The sequence below is a fragment of the Cygnus olor genome, chromosome 2 (genome assembly GCF_009769625.2).
Source record: "Cygnus olor isolate bCygOlo1 chromosome 2, bCygOlo1.pri.v2, whole genome shotgun sequence".
NCBI lineage: Eukaryota > Metazoa > Chordata > Aves > Anseriformes > Anatidae > Cygnus > Cygnus olor.
In genome coordinates this window covers 59,149,869-59,169,718 of record NC_049170.1, presented here as the reverse complement: position 1 = coordinate 59,169,718, position 19,850 = coordinate 59,149,869, and the positions used below count along the sequence as shown (strand labels likewise).

General features: G+C 39.4%; 1 protein-coding gene across 14 annotated transcripts in view; it reads left to right on the top strand.

Moving 5' to 3' along the window:
• The window catches only part of HECW1 (HECT, C2 and WW domain containing E3 ubiquitin protein ligase 1), a 266,693-nt gene that overhangs the window by 156,907 nt on the left and 89,936 nt on the right, over window positions 1-19,850 (top strand). For all 14 annotated transcript variants that reach the window (XM_040548239.1, XM_040548244.1, XM_040548245.1 and 11 more), the window contains one exon: window positions 9,998-10,167. In XM_040548239.1, the coding sequence (XP_040404173.1) occupies window positions 9,998-10,167 (170 nt within the window). The remainder of the gene's footprint in view (window positions 1-9,997; window positions 10,168-19,850) is intronic.

Sequence of the window (19,850 nt, the reverse complement as noted above, 5' to 3'; positions counted from 1 at the left end):
ACTGAAATTATTAAAACCCTTCATGTATATGTGTGTATGTATATTTATGTGTATATATTTATGCATACATGGTGAGGCACTGGCACAGGTTGCCCAGAGAAGCTGTGGATGTCCCGTCCCTGGAGGTGTTCTAGGCCAGGCTGGATGGGGCTTTGGGCAACCCGATCTAATGGGTGGCATCCCTGCGCATGGCAGGAGTGGTGGAACTGGATGATCTTTAAGGTCCCTTCCAACCCAAACCATTCAACGATTCTACAACTCTATATACCTGTTACTCTAGAAGTGACAGTAACATAGAGAACTAATATCTGTCCTATGATTATTGCCACACCCTCTTCCTTCAAGGAGAGTTAAGTGCTAAAGTGTCTTGTTCAGGTAGAGGTTTTTTTGGATGTGTGTGGTTTTTTTTTCTGATTAAATGTGGTGCTATATATGTAGGTCAAGGAAAGCAAGTTCAGTGGCACGTGCTTTACTTATGGAGCTGAATGTGATGTGTGGCAGCCCTTTGTTTCTTAGAGAGCACCTTCCACGGTCTTGGTCTGGACCTGAGGCAGATCCACGTGCTACATGCACAAGCTTATCTGTATTGCTCAGCAGTGACACTGAGACTTCTTAAGCCAGGAGACTGCTCTCACTCCTCTGAATTTTTTGGAGGATGTTCAGCCTCATGATTTCACATGTCATTGCAGATTTTAAAAGCTATGGATCATTTCATCTGGCTTTAATAACAACAATCTGCAAATCACCTCTGTAGAAAAGTTCAATTTGTCAAAAGAGAGTAGTTGTGAGCAAGGTTCTCATTTGGGGGGCTTTATGCTTGTTAGTTGGTTTCCATATTTTTAATTCCTCCTTAGTACAAAGAGGAAGATGCTGGACTTGACTTGGAAATTCCATGAGAAAATAGCACAGAAAAAAAAGAGTGGTTTTATTATACTCCATTTACCCTAGTTAAGAATTTTTACAAGTGCAGGCCTTTCCACCTAAAGTCCTACATTCAGACAAGCATCATGTTACATAATTGCTTTGGCCGTATGATTTATTTCAAGCCTTGTTCTAAATTGTGCTGAAGTCAACTAGGACTTCTGATTCTTTTTAATATTAGGCATGCATGTCAGTGCTTTTCCATATGAGGTTTCCATATCAGTGTGGGTTGTATGTGCTGTATGGCAAGTTAGACTGACATTAAATAGGGCCCATTTAACACATCATTTACATTTTACTAGGTTGAACAATGGGCACCCATGCAGTGATATTCATTTGTTAAAGAAAACTACAGGTTCAGCTCAAAAGAAATAAAGAAGTAGAGTTAATATGTTCTTAAGTATAATCTTGCCCAGAATTAAATACATTTTTCCATTCTCAGAGATTCTTTGGCCTCGTAGACCAAGAGATATCAAGAGTGATAATTCGTGAGACAGCTAATTAATGTTGTCTCAATGGGCCCTAGATCATTCATACATATAGCTTGATTCAAAGTTTACAAAGACCATACCATGTGATACTTCGGGGATTTCTTATTCTAGTGGTTAACAGCAATTCATTTACATATGTATCACATCCATATTAACAGCATCATCACAGCTAGGTATTTATTAAATCCTTGAGCTCACAGTTATTATGTCAAAAATCTTTGGTATCAAAGTAGCTGTAGTTCAGTCTGTCTTTCTGATAGCCTGGACTTGAGGTATTTCAGTCACAAGTTAACACATCACAAAGATTTATTTACTGGTTTCTTACTTAATCAACAGAAAACAAATGTTGTCTATGTCAAAGTAAAATTATTGCCACTCCTATATCTGCTATGCTAGCTAATAAAATGCAAATCAATCCAGGCCTTTCTGACAGATGGGAAGGAATTGGGATTCTTTTCTGTTTGCACCGCTATTGCAGCAATAACCTGTCTATTGTCAGGAATCCTTTTGGCTCATGTAGACGTCTTAGATACTGGTCCTTAGGTATACTGTCAGAAGGTATACTGTCACCTTCAGTGTTTCAGTGTCATTACATAACATTTAGGTTTCAAAAAAATTTTTTTTTCCATTGCAACAGAATGAAAGGCCATTAGTCTTCGGCTGGGGACCATTGTGTTAGTTATTGCACCAACACAGAGCCAGCCTGCCCTGAACAGGTTATCATCTAAAGAATGCAAGGAAACCTATACAATTTATAATACTGTTTTTTTTTTTTTTAAAAAAAGAATATTAATGGAATTGGAGAGAAAAATCTCAAAGTAGGCAAAATCCCAAGAAATGCTGAACAAGATCATTTCATTTCAGCTGATTTATCTTGTTTGCTCTACTGCCTAGACACTCCAGTGAGACACTACTTTGAAATGAACTGTGCAGAAACAATTTATTTCTAAAAGTTGGTGGCAAAGTACTTTATTCCTTCTGTAGTTTTATTGAATATTTGCTTGAGCAAAATCCAACTAGTTTCACTGGAAATGTTGCCTGTGGAAAGGTATCTGGATTGGATAAAAATGTCAAACAAAGAAGTATAAACTGATGCTTCAGAGCAAAATGAGATCGCTATCTTCTCCAGAACAGAAAGAGCAGTAGGTAGTTTGTTTTCTAAGTATTTCCTTCTTTAGAGACTAGAAGTTGTTCCTGTGAAAGGTTAGTTCAGCTTAACAGGTTCATTAGCAATACTGATCTCAAAGAAGATAATTTCCCATGATTATGCTTCTTAATCTTTTATATGATGACTGTATTATTATAGCTTTAATTATTAAAACACTAAGAGAAATATCATAAGCCTAATTTAGTTAGATACAATCTTCAAGGAAAACTATTCAGCTACTTTGCATTTAGTTTCCAGTATGAATTTGCTGCTGTTACCAGTGAGCATCACACTTCTGATAAGGCAGCTGAAAGTGTCAAAGCTCCCTCACATGAAGTACAGAAAGAAGAAACGTGCTAAGCTTCCCAAGATGTTCCAGCCACTTCACTGAAAGTTCATGGTTTAGCAGCAACGTAACACCTTTGCTGAAAGCCCTGGAAACCATTCTTTTGGCTGGTATATTTAGAAAGTGTTATCATGATGTTTGTGTGACATTCCTCCTAGCGATATATTGCATTAAAAATCTTTTTTCAAACTTTAATATTTCACATCTCTCACGTATTTACATGCTGCTTATTTACTAAGTGCTCTTGTGGAACAAATGACCAGAAGGTCTAAATATTTCACAGACATTCAGGAATTCATGTTTCGTCAATGTTTGTGAGACATTCAGGAACTTTTTTTTTTTAAATTATTAATTATTATTCCTTGTGTAGCTTTCAGATCAGGCATTCAGGTAAGATCTATTTTCAGTTTATGGAAGTCAGCGTCTAAATCACAACAGAAAATAATACAATGTCCACTAAAGGTCATTTTGAAAATTGTAGTTACCACGAAATCCTTGATCAAAATGCAGATATAGAACATTCTTTATCTTCTAACCGTTTCTGGAAGTCCTAGAGACTGATTTTATAACAAAAAATCTATCCACTAAATTTTGTTTATTAAATATTGCTATAAACCTACCTCTTCTTCTGCCCTCACCAACTCAAACTATTTTGCCCAGATGTTTTTTTTATAAACCCAAGTTTCTAACCACTCACCTTTTTGTTGTTCTTGTTGTTTGTTTGTTTTTTACCTTTCAGAGCTTGTGTTAAGTTGAGGTGACTTTTCTACCTCCTCCAAAACACCAGTGGCTACAAAGTACTGCAGTGCTCTAGACTAACAGATTTAAAGTCTTTGAAATTAATTACTCCATTATCCTATGTAACACAAGTCATCTTACTCCATGGTGTGGAGTTTTGTTTGAAATTGGTTCAGTTCTGTCCTAGACGGGTTCGTACTCTGGTTCTGAGCAAAATAGCTGGTATTTTGCTCCAGTGGTTAACAGCTTGCAGTAATGAAACTCTCACTGTTACACTGTTCACAATAGTTGTTCAAACTTTTTCTGTTTTCTTTCTTGATGAAGGCAATTTTAAAAGTAGCCTGTCTTTCAGCCATTTTTGAATAATTACATTCTTCACACCTTTTCATTTATTAATAGACGTATTTTCTTCTTTACGCCTCCGCTGCCTCTTCCTTATAGAAATGAGAATTCCTTTCAGCATTCCCTTGTAGCACATTCAGCTAGAAAAATTATTTTCTCCTCTTTTTTGCTGTCTTTAATATTTTGTCTGGTAGCCTCATTTGACAAAAATGTTCTGGCTTATCTACCCCACCTACTTCTGTTTTTTTTTTGTTTTTGTTTTTTAATCTCAGATCTTTAAACATCTCGTTGTGTAACTATACCAGGCAGTTCTTTTTTTACTTACATTCTGGTTTTTGTGTGTATGTGTGTGTTTTTAAAGGGAAATGCAGTCTATTCATAGATCTGTAGATTTCTACAGATAATTTCTACAGAAAGAACTGCCTTAACTATCTGTTTACCTTCTTGCATATCGCCAGTTGCAGAATCTCCTTAAATAGCTGATTAAGCCAGTAATTTGTTGTAAGTTATGTAGTATCTTTCTCAATTCCCCTGCATTATTTTACTGTATTAGATATTAAGACTTCCTATCACTGCACTTTACTGTTAGATTTTTATAATTCCTTAATATTAGATTTATTGAAATTTTATACCAGTTGCAATACTGCCAAATCTGTGCTCATTTTCTGTACTCTAGATTCAAGCATTGTGTACTGCTGCATGAATCAAATTGGCATTTCCAAGTCAGTGTGAAATTTCTATGCTGTTACTGTTGAAACATTATTATGCTACTGGTAGCTAAAATAATTCCTATTGCTTTAAAAGCATGTAGCTGAGAGGCAGTACCTAGGTGCCTCCTGTTAATCCTGAGCAAGCAGAGTTTTGTTCTTCCTTCTTTTGAAGCCACCACTATGTAGCTCAGCTCATTATATGAACTTCTGCCCTCCAAGCTAGGTGATAATTGTTCTGTGCAAGCTCTACGCTACAAAAGAAACACTGATGTACTAGTACCCTGGCAACTACCTTACCTCGTTGATAGTCAACCCAGATACCAGTCCTGGTCAAGTCCAGTTACTCAGCATCAGAATCTGAACTGAAATCTCTTTGGGAATTTACAAAGGAAAACACAAGGAAAATGTTTGATCTATCCATTGACAACCTAATTAATAGCTCTTTTTCTCATAGTGATGGATCATGAAGATAGTTTATTGTGCCTTGCTATGAGGATCTTGGAAAGATGACAGTAATTTTATATTCTGCCATTAATGAGCAGATTATGGAGAGAATGCATTCCATTTGGGTGTTCATCAAACTAAATCACAGTCTAAATTGACAGCTGGGATTGTTCAGCCTGGAGAAGAGAAGGCTCAGGGGATCTGATCAGTGTCTATAAATACCTGAAAGGAGGGTACAAAGAGGACAGAGCCAGGCTCTTCTCAGTGACAAGACAAGAGGCAATGGGCACACACTGGAACACAGGAAGTTCCATCTCAACATCAGGAAGCACTTCTGTACTGTGCATGTGACTCAGCACTGGAATAGGCTGCCCAGAGAGTCTCCTTCCTTGGGAATCTTCAAAAGCCATTTGGATATGGTCCTGGGCAACCTGCTTTAGGTGTTCCTGCTTGAGCAGGGGGTTCGACCAGATCACCTCCAGAGCTCCCATCCAACCTCAACCATTCTGGGATTCTGTGATTTTTGTGACAGTGGTCTTTCAAGTGACCCAATGGTCTTTCCAGCATCTTGGTAACCTTGCAGAACTTCATTAGGTCTCCTTTTAGATGTGTTCTGGATAAGTTTGGCCTAACTTAAAACCTCTTCATATTCTGAGAGAGTCAAGTGACTCGTGATCAATACATAACATTTCCTGTGTCTGAGCACACATGGCTAGTACACTAAAGAAGAAAAACATGAATTTGGTGTGTCGACCATAGAATTGCTGAGGCTTAATTATCTCTCTCACATGTTATATAGCTAGCTGCAAGACAGCAGTTGCAATCAATTGGATGGTTCTTGGAAACATAAACTACATTCGATACTTGTTGTCTTTTGCTGGAAGGAATTTGCCAACTGTATTAGAATGTTAATATCAGCTTCTTAAAACTAATAGCTCTGCTACTCATTGATCTTGACCTTTCTTCTGGTTTGTAGACTGTGTCTACTGCAGTAAAGTAAAATATACACAATCAAGAGACTAAATGGACTCAGTCTTCTTGGGACATATTTATAAACTATAAAGAATAACTTTGTGTGTTATTTCTGGGAAAGTTTTTCCACGTCTGTTGAAAAAAAGCTTCTCATCTCTTGGGAAGAACACCTTCTAACTTCGTTTCCTTATCTACCGACAGATTGATGGCCAGACTAACCATAGTTCATTTAGAAATCAGGCTGTTCTGGACTCTGGTTCTCACTTTGATTCACCATCCTTTTCTGTAGCATGAGTCTGATCCAGTACTTCACTACATCTGTAGGCAACTGAACCATCTTCACAATGGTTTTGCTGGTCATTACCATCGGAGAATCTCCTTGCTGTGCATGACAAAATGTGACTCTCATACCCAAATCATACCTCTCCCCTGACCATCTGAAAGCTTAGTCACTTGTACTGAGGCAAAATCAAACTTGGTAAACACAAATAGGTTCAAGCTGTGAATCGATTAGTATCCTCACCTGGTTCCATGTTTTACCACTAAACACACACCAACTTCCAGATTGCCACAAAGATGCAGTCTCCATCACTAACCAGTCATCATTGCCACAAAGTTTGGGATGCTGCATGGAAAACGCATTCACAGAGTGATTATTTACAAGACAGGGAAGGAGGGAGGTCTATGGCCCACCTTAAGGACAGAGGCCATATGCATGCACATGACTAGAGCAAAGCTTCCTAAGGGCTCATCCAGACACCCAGAGATTGGCATATATGGAAAGTAAGCCCTGAAGTTGGAACAAATTCATAATTCACTTGGGGGCAGCAGCAGACAGCAGTTGGTGTAAGCTATTTGTATACAGTGAAGTGAGCCTAGCTGGTTTAGGATGCATGTACTTACGATTACTGGCTTAGGATGCAAATACTGAAAGTCTGTAGTAGTAAATTAGCCAGCAGTTTCTGCCCATTCACCTGCATTTCTTTCTTCTGTCATCTTTCACAAGAGATGGCCTGACATTATCAAACTGATAGGTGTATTCCCTCTTTCACACAAAAGTGTGATTTATGAGTAAATGAGAAACTGACATACAGTATATTAATCACTTTTTTAATAGACTGAGTGAAAATACCTTCTGAAAAGCAGGTTGAGTTACGCTGGTAACATTTCCTGATATGTCTGCAAGAAATATGCTGTAAAACTACAGTGTACAGCAAGATGAATCTAAGTCTTCTGGAATTCATTAGTTTTATCAAAGATTTAAATTCAGTTAACCCTAAGTATTGAGCATTTTCAGAACCTTTTTCTGAAGACAGTACAGATAAGATAGAGAAATATTTTCAATTGGGGAAGCGGAACAGATGGTATTCTTCTAATGGGGTGTTATACAGCAGTGGTGAGAAAGTACCTGAGCCTTTTGGTTACAGCAAGTTACAGCATCCATGGTTTCCACTTCAGATTAGATTGGCTTCTTCTAGATATATACAGATGCCAATGCAGCTTTATTCTGAGCTTTTGTATTTTTGATGCTCTATTTTTCATGGTGCCAAGAATTTGTGGTGAGATATATAACTGCAATTTCTGTACTTGAAAAAGCTAGTTCTGCAACCCTATGTGCATTGGACATTAAATATATGTTTCTAACTGACATTTTAACATAATTTGCTGTATCATGCAATTTAAGAAAATGACACAAAAAGATAAAATTTCTTGTGAGCTTGGCTTAATCATTTTTCTCATCCAAATACAAAAATTAGACTATTGATTAAGTTTAGGAGTACCTTCACCTTCGTGAGTGATTAATTCCCACCAGTAGATAGAGGTCGGTAGATTATCATAATATGTATGTTCTTTATAGTGTATAATATAGATGTATATATAATTGAATGCTAGCAATTTTCTAGCAATAGACTATTTCTTTGCACAGTGGTAGCGAAAAATGGTATGGTTGCTCTTTGATGGAAAAAAAAAAATCAGAAACACATACAGCAATAAATATTTCAGTTTCAGAATCTTTTGAGGAAATACCAGAGAAGAAGAAAATAAGATCTCAGAGGTCTTTCTCTCCTCTCATGTGTTATCAGCCTGACACGATTATACTGCTGGGCCTTGTCACTCATAGTGCTTTTGCAATCTTGGCTTCTATTTCTGGAATGCACTTTTAACAGTACAACTTCCAAAGCAAAACAGTTTGCCATAAAGGATTTCAGCAGGGCTGATAGATTAGATACCTACTGGTAACATAGAGATTGCACACATGGAAAAGAAATCCACGTTATCAGTTTGAACCAGATCTTTTTCTTTGTGTAAAAGCATTGCTAGGACCTTGGCAGTACATAGTGTCAGCAAAGTACTTTCAAATGGGATATTAGTACTGACATCCCCTATTTTTTATTTGTTAGAGAACATAACAAGAATAAGATTCTTAAAATACAGTCTGTTTCAGGACCATCTGTCCAACATCTTTTGAATGTCTGCTACATGAATTGTGTGCTGGAATATATAATCAAAATCAACCAAAACGAAAACAGTTGCTTTTTAGTTCACACATTTTATTGTGTTGGCTATTACCATAGGTGAAGGAAGCAAAATACAACTCAGTGAATATTTTCCCTGTTCTTGATATAGCTGTTTTCTGAAAATATGCTGATGTTGATGTGGAAAGTGTAAGATTTTCAGAGTCATCCAAAATAATCCGTCTGGAGTGTTTTACATGGTCTCCCATAACCTGCTAGAACAATTCTGGTTTTTTTTGTTTGTTTGTCTTACCAGTTAGGAGAGAGTTCAAGCACTAATGCTTTAAATTACTGTTTTTAAAACCTGCCTAAAAGAAAAAATATATGTAAATTGAATGTTTAAGAATACATCTGAACAATTTGGGAAACCATCTTAACTAATTTTGTACCTCTTCAATACAGGAAGGGTGAGAAAGTAGCAAGTGCTTTTAGCCCTATGTGAAATTAAGCTTTAAACAGAGGAAGAGAACCTCCACGCAAAGAGACATCAGCAAAAACAAAAGCTCGACGTGAGCCAGCAGTGTGCACTTGCAGCCCAGAGGGCCAACTGCATCCTGGGCTGCATCAGCAGAGCAGTGACCAGCAGGTCGAGGGAGGTGATTGTCACCCTCTACTCTGCCCTCGTGAGGCCCCACTTGAAGTGCTACATCCAGGTCTGGGGTTCCCAGCACAAGAAGGACACAGACCTGTTAGAGTGGGCCCAGAGGAGGACCACAAAGATGATCAGAGGGCTGGGATTTTCTCTGCACAACGTGTACAGCACTCCCTGGGAATTCTGCAGCTAGAAAGTCCTGCTCAAAACTTGGACATTACGTATATGAATTTCCTAAGTTAGCTCAGGTAAAGGTAACCCATGCACAGAAAGAGACATTTTAAAGTAGAAAAAATGTAAAATGACTTCTCACATAGAGAAAAGTGATCTAAAAGCTAAATTTCATAGAAATAGAAAAATGATACCTAGGAGAACTGGCATATATCGTGTACCAAGTGCCATGTCTATGTGGTAAAATGAACGGATGGATCTCTTCTCGAGTTGTCCCGTCACTGGAATCAGGCTGAGCAAGTGCTTAACTCCTTAGAAAAATCAGTAGATCACTTCTATTTAGTTCCATAAACACCAATTTAGAAGCCACATTAGTCTGCACAATCAGGTTGTAAAAACTTCAGTTTCATTAGATAGTCATTTTTAAATCCTAAATCACAGAATTATTATAATTTGGCTTTATGTTACCTCACAATAAATATAATGATTTTTTTATATTCCCACCATATTATTTGAATTCCTCTCTGGTTTCCTATCAGTTTCTCCCAGAGAGCTACCTGCAATATGAAAAATAATCAGTTTATTTACCTTATTAACCTTCTTTCAGATTTCCAGGCTTTTGGTCTGAAGAAAGGAATGTTCTTCAATCCAGATCCTTACTTGAAAATTTCCATCCAGCCTGGAAAACATAGCATCTTTCCAGCGCTTCCTCATCATGGACAGGAGAAAAGGTCGAAGATCATTTGTAATACAGTAAACCCAATCTGGCAAGGAGAGGTAAGCAGTTGAGCTGAAATTTGTTCAGTTGAGCTGAAACTTGTCTTAAAACATGGCAGTTACTCTAGCAATAGAAGGTTTTGGTGTGTTGTTTTTTTTTTTCAAACCCTTTCTTGGCTAAGTAGTTTCATGACTATTTCATGACTTCATATCTTAATGCAAAAGGCTTAAATAGTAAAACTTTCAGGATGGGTTGTACTTTGTGGATGTAGTTTATGAAGTTAATTATTGAAGGTCAGCGTAACTGAGAATTGAAAAATAAATTTGGGTAGTGTGAAAGGCTGCTGGTAGATTCTTGTAGTACTCTTACACTGAGAGAAGACATTATATAAAATAGAATAAATATAGCATGCAAGTAAAAAGAATCTATGTGATTGAAAAACATCAGCAGTAATATAAATTAAAGTCAACTTTGGCACATTTGCTCATCACCTTGAAGAAATACTCTCTAGTCTGCTGCTTCTTGTTAGAAGGGCTTAGTGGGTGTTAATGAGATCTCAGAGTTCAATTGCTGCCTGCTGTTTTTAAATTACACCCAAAATGGAAACAGACAGCAAAGAATGAGGATCTCTCTAAAATTAAAGGAGCCTGACATAAAGGGTGTGATTTACTGGTGTTCCCTGTCAGACCAATATTTTCACTGCAGGAAAGAGTAAAAGAAAATAAATAGATTAAATAGATTTATTCAAAATAAAATGCAAATTGCAAAGTAGTTTAGGGACAATTAGGTCAAACTGCATAAGCATGAAAATTTTAGTAAAGACGACGGAAGAAATGTCACTGAATACTCCTACTTTGAGGAGGATGGGCAAGAAATTAGGTATCACATCAAGTTATGCAACAGGTGAGCCTTTGTTGGGGGAAGGTTTGACACCTCAAAACTCGTCTGAGAAAAATGCCTTCTAACAGGACTCACTTAAGTGGAAGGCCCTGTCAGGAGGCATCCACCAAGCCATAACGTCTTTCTTGCTCCAAGCATCAGACGTATCTGGCTGAGGGGTCCCAGGTCAAGCTGAGGAGCTGGAACTGACATGGAGAATCAGAGGGTTGGCAGAAAGTAAAGTGCATAGGACGCAGGCCTAGAGGCAGGCAGGCGTGAAGAGAATTGTTGTTGTATGTGTGCCGCACGGTGCGTGGGATTTGTGGGAGTTTGCAGAGAGCATGGATGCCAGGAGTTGACGCTCAAAGTAGGACACAGGATGTGGCTGTGGTCCCAGTGTTCTCTGTCTGCCATAGTTACCTGCTGAGGTGGCACACAAGCTGTCCATATTAAAAGAGGGATGTAGCAGCTGTGCTGATGGAGGCTGAAAGCCAACTTTTTGGAAGCACTCAGTACTGGTTGGAAGACTTCTCTTGACAAAGATAACCAATGTAATTTTCTCTTACTTCAAGGTCTTTTTGCACTGCTGCATGATAAAATAACCCCAGAGTAAGGATGTGGCCCTGATAAGGTGTCAAGGGTCTCTTCTCCTCAGGGCATGAAATATGGTTGAGTTTGTGGGCCGACATTTCTTTTCCAGCAGAGTTTGGCAGTAACTAAAGAAAAAACAATGAAATGGCCTAATGATGGCTATAGGAAAGGAAAGCGGAAGTACATGCCTGGCTTCCAGCTTCTTTGTTCAGCCCCCTGGTTTTCTTGTGATCAACCGCATTGCTTCTTCCTTTCTGTTGTAAGCCTTTTAGAGCGTAACAAGTCTACAACAGAGTTGCCATTCAACATGTTATACTTCAGCATTCTCTTTGGCTGATGTGGAGATGTTTAACTGCATGTACTTGGGCTGCGGTTTATATACATCTGCTATTATGAAGTCTTTGTTATTGAAAATACATTGGCTTCTCTGGCACAGAAGTCCACAGGCTTCTTCAACTTTATGTTTTCATGGGGAAATGGGAGAAGGAGGACTACAAACTGTTGTTGAATTGTGGTGGTAGCCATTCTTCCGTCCTCCCTTTTCACTGATGGATGTGAATACATGAAATGAAAAATACTGAGAAAATCATAGCCATTTCATTAAATGAATCAGTCACTAGTTGTTATTCCACAAATTTATTTCAGGCAATGTATTATTTCAGAAGGGTGATTCTTTCCTATGGTTCTCTGTCACAGCCCATGTAAATAGAAAACAGATTTTTTATTTTTTTTAAGTTGAATGACATATCTAATTTATTTTGTCTGTGTGGTGGTTTTACTCAGGTGGGCAGCTGAGCTCCACCACAACCGCTCTCTCACTCCCCCTCCTCAAAGAGGAACGGGGAGAAAATACGATGAAAAGGGCTCAAGGGTTGAGATAAGGACGAGGAGATCACGCAGTACTTATCGTGACGGGCAAAACAGACTCAGCATAGGGAGATAGTAAGATTTATTGCCTATTACTAACAAGCTAGAGAAGTGAGAAACAAAGGACAGAAACCAAATGCACCTTCCCCCCCATCCACCCTCTTCCACCTACTCTCCCCAAGCGGCGCGGGGGAATGGGGGTTATGGTCAGTCTATAGCGCTTCCTCTCCGCCGCTCCTTCTCGGTCACTCTCGTCCCCTGTGCTGTGGGGTCCCTCCCACGGGATGCAGTCCTTGCTGAACTGATCCGGCGTGGGGTTCCCACAGGCAGCACCTCTTCAAGAACTGCTCCAGATATGGGTCTGTAACACGGGGTCCATCCCTCAGGAGTGAACTGCTCCAACCTGGGTCCCCCACGGGCAGCAGCTTCTGCCAGGTCACCTGCTTCTGCGTGGTCTCCTCTCCACAGGCTACAGGTCCGGCCCAGAATCTGCTCTGGCACGGGTCTTCCACAGGCCGCAGCCTCTGTCGGTGCAGGTCCACCTGCTCCACCGTGGTCTCCTCCACAGACTGCAGGGTGGAACCCTGCTCCACCGTGGTACTCCATGGGCTGCAGGGGGACAGCCTGCTTCACCATGGTCCTCACCACAGGCCACATGGGACTTCTGCTCCGGCGCCTGAAGCACCTCTCCCCCTCCTTCACTGACCTTGGCGCCTGCAAGGCTCTCCCTCACTCCTGTCACTCTCCCAGCTGCTGTGTGGTGCAGCGTTTTTTGTTTTTTTTTTTTTTTTTTCCCTTTCTTAAATATGCTCTCACAGAGGCGCAAAACAACATCGCTTATTGGCTCAGCTCTGGTCAGCAGTGGGGCCCTTACCTAACATGGGGCAGCTTCTAGATTCTTCTCACAGAAGCCACCCCTATGGCCCCCTGCTACCAAAACCTTGCCACGTAAACCCACTACAGTCTGCTAGCTTCAAAAAATCTGGAACAAGGAAATTAAAACTGTAAAAGTAACTGCAAACTGGTATCTTTGTATGTGTTCTTGATTACCCTTGAGCAAGTTCAGAAGAGAAAGTGTTGCCTTAATTCTGTAGGACTTCATCATCGAAATAAAATCCTAGAGACTAAGAGAAGATGATTCATTTGCTTATATTAATTCATTCTGATATTCCCCCTCAAATACCTAGCAGGTTGTTCTATTTGCAGAGTAATCACTTGCATTATAAGAAAACTCTAGGAGCACCATGATACTTCAGGCAATTTTTTATGTGTCATGCAATATTGATGATCTTCTTCATTTCACAGGCTATTCAAATACTGTTCAGCACAAGTTAGTGTGAATTAAAGCTATTCTTCCATTTCTCTGTTTTGTTGTGCTTTAGACAAGAGGACTTAAAAAAGAAAAAGAAAAGGAAGTTTCTTACTAAGAGATAAGAGATACATTTGACGTTTTGGTGCTTGTAGCAGGGCTCAATGTGAGGTAAAAGAACCCTCACTGAGAATTATTCGGTGAGGTTAAAGACTATTCAGGCAGGTTAAAGACCATGTGGTATCTTACAGTGGTTGAGAGAGTCCTTCTGTGATGCTTCTGTATGTTTTTACATACTCACAGAAGCATAACATCAGGTTCTGCTAAGCCAAAGTGTTGAATATTGTAGTGTGCAATGATGACAACTGATAAGTACTTTGGGGGATTTCTAGACTAGTTACTGACGGTGCCTCAACCTCTACACAGCCAATGAGGAGTAGACAGCTGCAGGAAATAAAAACAAGTTCTCTTCAGACGGGGAACTTACTGCTGATTTACGGTTAATGGACCAGGTTCTTTTCATATTCCTTGCTCTACTTTCAATCTGGTGCATTCTTCAGCAACATCTGTACTGTTAAACAAAATAGATGAGGTCCTGGAAACCAGGTGACGCTGGACAGCTTGAATCTATGTGGTAAACTCTGCTGTCATCTACAACATGTCAGCTGCATCCAAATGACTTGTATGGAACGTAGTGACCCCATACCCCTCCTGGCAGTTGGTTGGTACACTTCAGAACGATTGCCAGTGACTGTCAAAAGTTGTGGGCAACACGTGGCTCTGTGACACAATTTAATCTACTGATAGCAAGGTTACTGATTTCCTCTAGGTACCTCTAACCTACCAAGGCCATTGCAATGCTGTCCTTTTCAGACAGTAGGTAGCTGCAGGGAGAGGAGTTGATGCTCATTAGATGTTAACTGCAGGTGAAGGTGTGGATATATTTTAGCTGGCAACTGGATAAATGCAGAAACAACACAAAGAGCAGGGTTCAGAAAACAACCAGGTTGTCATGCTGCTGCCCTACCTAGTAGTCTGTAGGGTCATGGCCCCGTAACCTCTTTCATTTTGCTTTTCCAGCTAGGCAGCATAGCCTAGCCTCACGAGGAGAGAGACCTCTCAGAGTAATCTATGGTTCAGAGTAATTTAAGATCATGTTTTGTAGTTGTGAACTTGTTCATTTGGGAAGAATCCACAGGATGGAAAGTATCTTTACTATCCAGAAGCACAAAAAGGCACTGCTAGACAGTGAAAGTGGCTGTGGCTGCTCTACTTTGTTTCCAGGTGTGCTGCTGTCAAGCAGGCCAGGAATTTCCAAATGTCACCCATTTGACTTCACTAGAGCTTCTCTGTATCTAAAATGTTTTGAAGTCCGAGTAAGGTTTCAACTAATACCCATACATACATTAAGCAGACACCTCACTAACAGTCCACACAATTGCTAGATCACAGTGGGCGAGTCCTAGCATGCTAATTTGAGGTAAAATGCAAAGGAAATCTGTGAAAAAAAAAAGTGTTCTTTTCCCAAATCTTCTGTTTATCTGGTAGATTTGGAGAAGGTGCATATTGACCATCTTTCTTCTAATATTGATGTTAGAAGAATAACAACACTATTCACAGATTGTTTCATATTGAGTGAATGTATCTGCCATCACATTCTTTGGAAAAAGCCCCTTTAAGAAGATTTTATTTGTCAGCCAGTACAAAGTGATAGTTCAGGCAAGCAGTACAGATCGTTGGGGATCATAAGCAACAGAGTAAACTGGTTAAAGAAGTAGTTCACATGCCTCAAGCTGACTGGCAAGTTCTGTCAATACATTTGTAGATAAAGTACTTTAACCCATCTGGACTTTCCTCAAGACCTTTTTATGGTATTTCTTAACTGTGGCGGTTTGTTTGAACTAACTGCTTCTTTAGATTTTGTTATTCACTAGTGAGTAGATAGAGAGCCTCAAAGAATGGGCAGTGAGATGGCTATAAAAGTTGGCTGCTGCAACTATCCCGTATATTTAAAGTAGAAGAAAGTATTATCTCTTAAATGGCACAGTGAATTCCAGATCCTATATTCCTAGTTCTGGAAGAGTAGATTGCCTTGAAGTAGGAGCCCAGTACTAGGATACAAACCAACTCAACTCCCTGCAGCTTCACTCTTTGTTTCTTTCCCTCAGCCTTTACAAATATTGTTAATGTTTTGGGTGGCCACTTTATCACTCTGAATATAGCTGCATTTCACTGGTGAATTAATTGATGTGTGTAAGCAGAGATGTTCAGCACTCTGTTGCAAGATCGCTTAACAAATAGTAGTTAATGTGTCACATCTGATAAACAGAATTACAGTATTTGCACGTGTATAACTTATACTCTCTGCACCTCCGATAACCTACAACCTTTCAAAAATACTGCACTTGAATAAGTTGTCATGAACCCTGTCTCTTCAGATTACCAACACACAATCAGCAGGCAGAAACAGTCAGGGGCTTAAAGGCCAGGGGGTGGTGGTTTGAGAAGAGAGGGCTTCTGTACAAGCACCAGTGGTAGGGTTTGGATGCTGGTTGCGAGAGTGCCAAGATTATATGAGTGCAATTGGCTCTCTGAGTGATGTTTTGGAACTCCTTTTCTTATGATGCAGGTTTATAACTCAGCCACTGGTTTTGTGATTATAAATACTAGAGTGGTGTATGATGGATCACCCAGCAGTACTGGGACTGAAAAGGCACTTTGTCAAAGAAGCCAGAGCATGCAATATGGGGTTTATGTTAGCTCTGTGTTTCTCTTGAGGCTTTATGTTGGCCATATGATGATGTAGAACAAACCTAGGGTGGTGCAAGCAGGGGATACTTGACGAAAGACTAACATTTCCAGTAAAACCTTTCAAGATGCTTTAACTCTTTTTGAATCAACAGTATGAATTTAAACTGGATGCAGGTTGTATTTGATCTGATTTTGATCCAATATTAAGAGCGCTGGGTGTTGACAGTCCTACCATCGCCCCACAGAATTAATGCACAATTTCATCAAAAGTCCAAAATGAAATGAGCAACAGGAACATCACAGTGATTGAACTTTTATTTATTTGAATTGCTTTGCTTAGATAACCTTTCTCCCCCTTCTACTGGCAAATACAAAATAATCTGGTGCAGAAACAGGCAGACCTTTACACCTAACTGTAAGTCCACCATAGATGTAGTGAAATCCAGATCCTGATTTTGGTATGAATTTTGCCAAATGTTTCTTCGGACCTTGTGAGTGGTAGCTTCAGCATATGACATTCTGACACACATGGCCATTTGAGCCAAACTATATTTGTTTTACACTTCGTGTGAGATTGTTTTAATATCCTGTGATGACTGGCAAAAGCCCAAGACATCTTCAGTTCCTTCAGGAATGGGTTAAAGAGTGAAAAAAATATCTAGCTTATTTTAGTATGTCATTCTTCTAGAAACACATTTTAATTGCAACTTCTGCACTTAAAATACTAGCAATCTTGCTGGCCTTGTATTTTAGTACTCCAAAAAGTCCTAAAATATTTCCAGTCTATTCTGTACTCATAAACTTGTACACAGCATATGAGAGATGAAGACAAATTGTAATTCTTAAAGCACTGTTTATACTTGATTTCTTCCAGGAGTTCTTCTAAATTTAACTGCTGAATCCCAAGGCAAAGACTCTCTAGGAGTACTTGTAGGGATGTCCCAGTCTTCAGCAGCCATGGGGCTCTGTGTCCTAAGTTAGTGACACTGCAATATTTTGTGTTGTTATTGAGGACTACCGTAATAAGTTTAAGAAACTGGAATTCCCCACAAGCTTGTCCAGTTGCTCACGTAAGTAGTGTTGTATAGGACAGTAGTGACATGTACAGGAGATTTTTGAATGGGGAGCAGAATCATACAGATGGAGAGTGGTGAGTGCATTAAGGATGTAATTGTTTCAGTAGAGTGTATGAAATGAAAAACCCACTAATAAAATATTCAGCTAAAAGACTAAATCTGTCTTCATCCATCAAAAGTAATTTACAGCCTTTTAAGATTTACTTCTTCTTATATTGTCCCTGTGACATGATGGGTATCACAAATAAATTCTGTTTAATTGTATCGCTTATGCAACTCCAAATCAAGAGTCTAATTCTTCCTGTCACCAATGTATTAATTTACCTACCTTTCACCAGTTATTAATGACTGTTCTTAGAACTTGACTTGCACTTAACTTGTCTAATCAGTGCTAGTGGACATACTCGGCTCATTTCAACAGCTTCCTTAATAGTGTTATTGAGAGCTCATCACTATGACCTATCCATATTTAGGGATGCGAATGATGATGTTAAAAATAAAACATGAGAATTAATCATCATCATCATCATTAGTTGGCTTTCTATGAAAACTGTTCTCAGACTCTGGAAATGTTTTTATTATCTTATAAATGGATACAGATGTATTCTGCCAGGTCAGTATTAGCATGTGCCTTCAGTCTTCACCTCATGTAAGTCATGCATAAAACCCCTACAAAATCTGTTTATGGTGAGAAAATGAATTATCTGTGTATGTAAAACCATTGTTGGGTTTGAAAGCCAAAAAAAAAAATATCTTGACACTAAAAAGCGGCTTGCTATCTGAACCTCCCTTTACTACAGCATTTTCAGATCTTGCTCCAAGATAACAGTAGTGGAGTAAATTCAGATCTATGTTTATGTCATTGAGATCGTTTGAGAGAATGGATGTGTCATCTGATCCTAGATATCTTTGACTCTGATTTGCATCTCTGTGAGAGTGATTCCACAGGGAGGAGGCAGGTGTGCAAAATCTGTGTAAATGAGAGGAGTATCCTAATGACTTTACTGGCCAGAGCCTGAACTGATGATGCTTAGCCCGAGAGTTAGTATGTTGACGTGGTTCTTTCCATCATGTCACTTTTGCTTCTCCTTCTCCCTCCCTTCACTGTATTTCAATGGAAATAATTACGGCTTGTTGATTTTTGCTGCCTGGTAAAATATCAGTTAAAGACTTGTCTTTTGCTAGGGTGTTTTTAAAGCAGTGCCTTGTACAGGTTCTCCAGTGTCTAATAAGGTGTGCAATAATGGTGCAGCATTTCTCTTAGTCAGGGTTAATAGAGTCTCTCTCTCCTTTCCTGACTCATCATCAGAGTTATAGAAACAAAGTAATCATTGGATCTTCAGTCTCTAACAAGTGGGACTGGTAGTGACAAATGCCTAGCAGAAGTAGTTGCAAATGGGGGGAGACTAGAGACACTCCACCTTTGTTTCTAGAGCAAGTCTGTTTCCTCCAAGCAATGAAATTGCAGAGGGATGCCAGAACATCCTATTAAAAGGAAATAATTTAAGAAGGTACTGGGAACGTAATACAAATGCTAACTTGTTTTGTAGTTTATAGTTCTTAATTATTCAATGGGTCCATTTATATTAGTATTTCTGTTCAGGTCAAGAGTGCAGTTTCACAGCAAATCTCCCAATCTCCCCACAAAGGACACCACTCTGAAGTGTCAAGGCACATGAACTGAATTACTGCCAAGGGAAAGCAAGCCAAGAGCTGTGCTTCAGGATTGCACCTAACTCTTTTCAGCTGATAATGGGAGTTCAATTCAAGGGACCAGCCTGAAATTACTTCATGGTAAAACCTTTGCTAACATGTCTGGATTTGGCCATCAGGTGCACAGCACCAGCTGCTTTTCTCTTCAGATCTGTTCCTGTTGTACTGTATGCCTTGCTAATATAGACGTAGCCTTTATGTTTTGTGGATCAGGAAATAACAGCCTCCACAAGGCCTTCTGACAGGCGCTTGTGACATATGCTATTTTTCTTCAGTATCCCAGGGGTCTTTAATCATCCTTGTGTTCAGACATTCTGGACACAGCTTCTTTTAAGGAATACACTTCACAGGTAATCATTTCCTGTAAAAGTACATTTCTAGAGGAAAACTAAAAGGTCTTCAGCCCCTCTGGAGCTCAGAACTCTGAGCTTTCCTGCACTCTTTTCCAAGGCTTTTAACTGTCAGGGTTTTCCAGTCTAGGAGCAGTCTTCCAGGACAAATCACAGGAGCAGCTAGTTGCCCACCTCATCCTTCTAGTGGTGCTCCTCACTGTGAA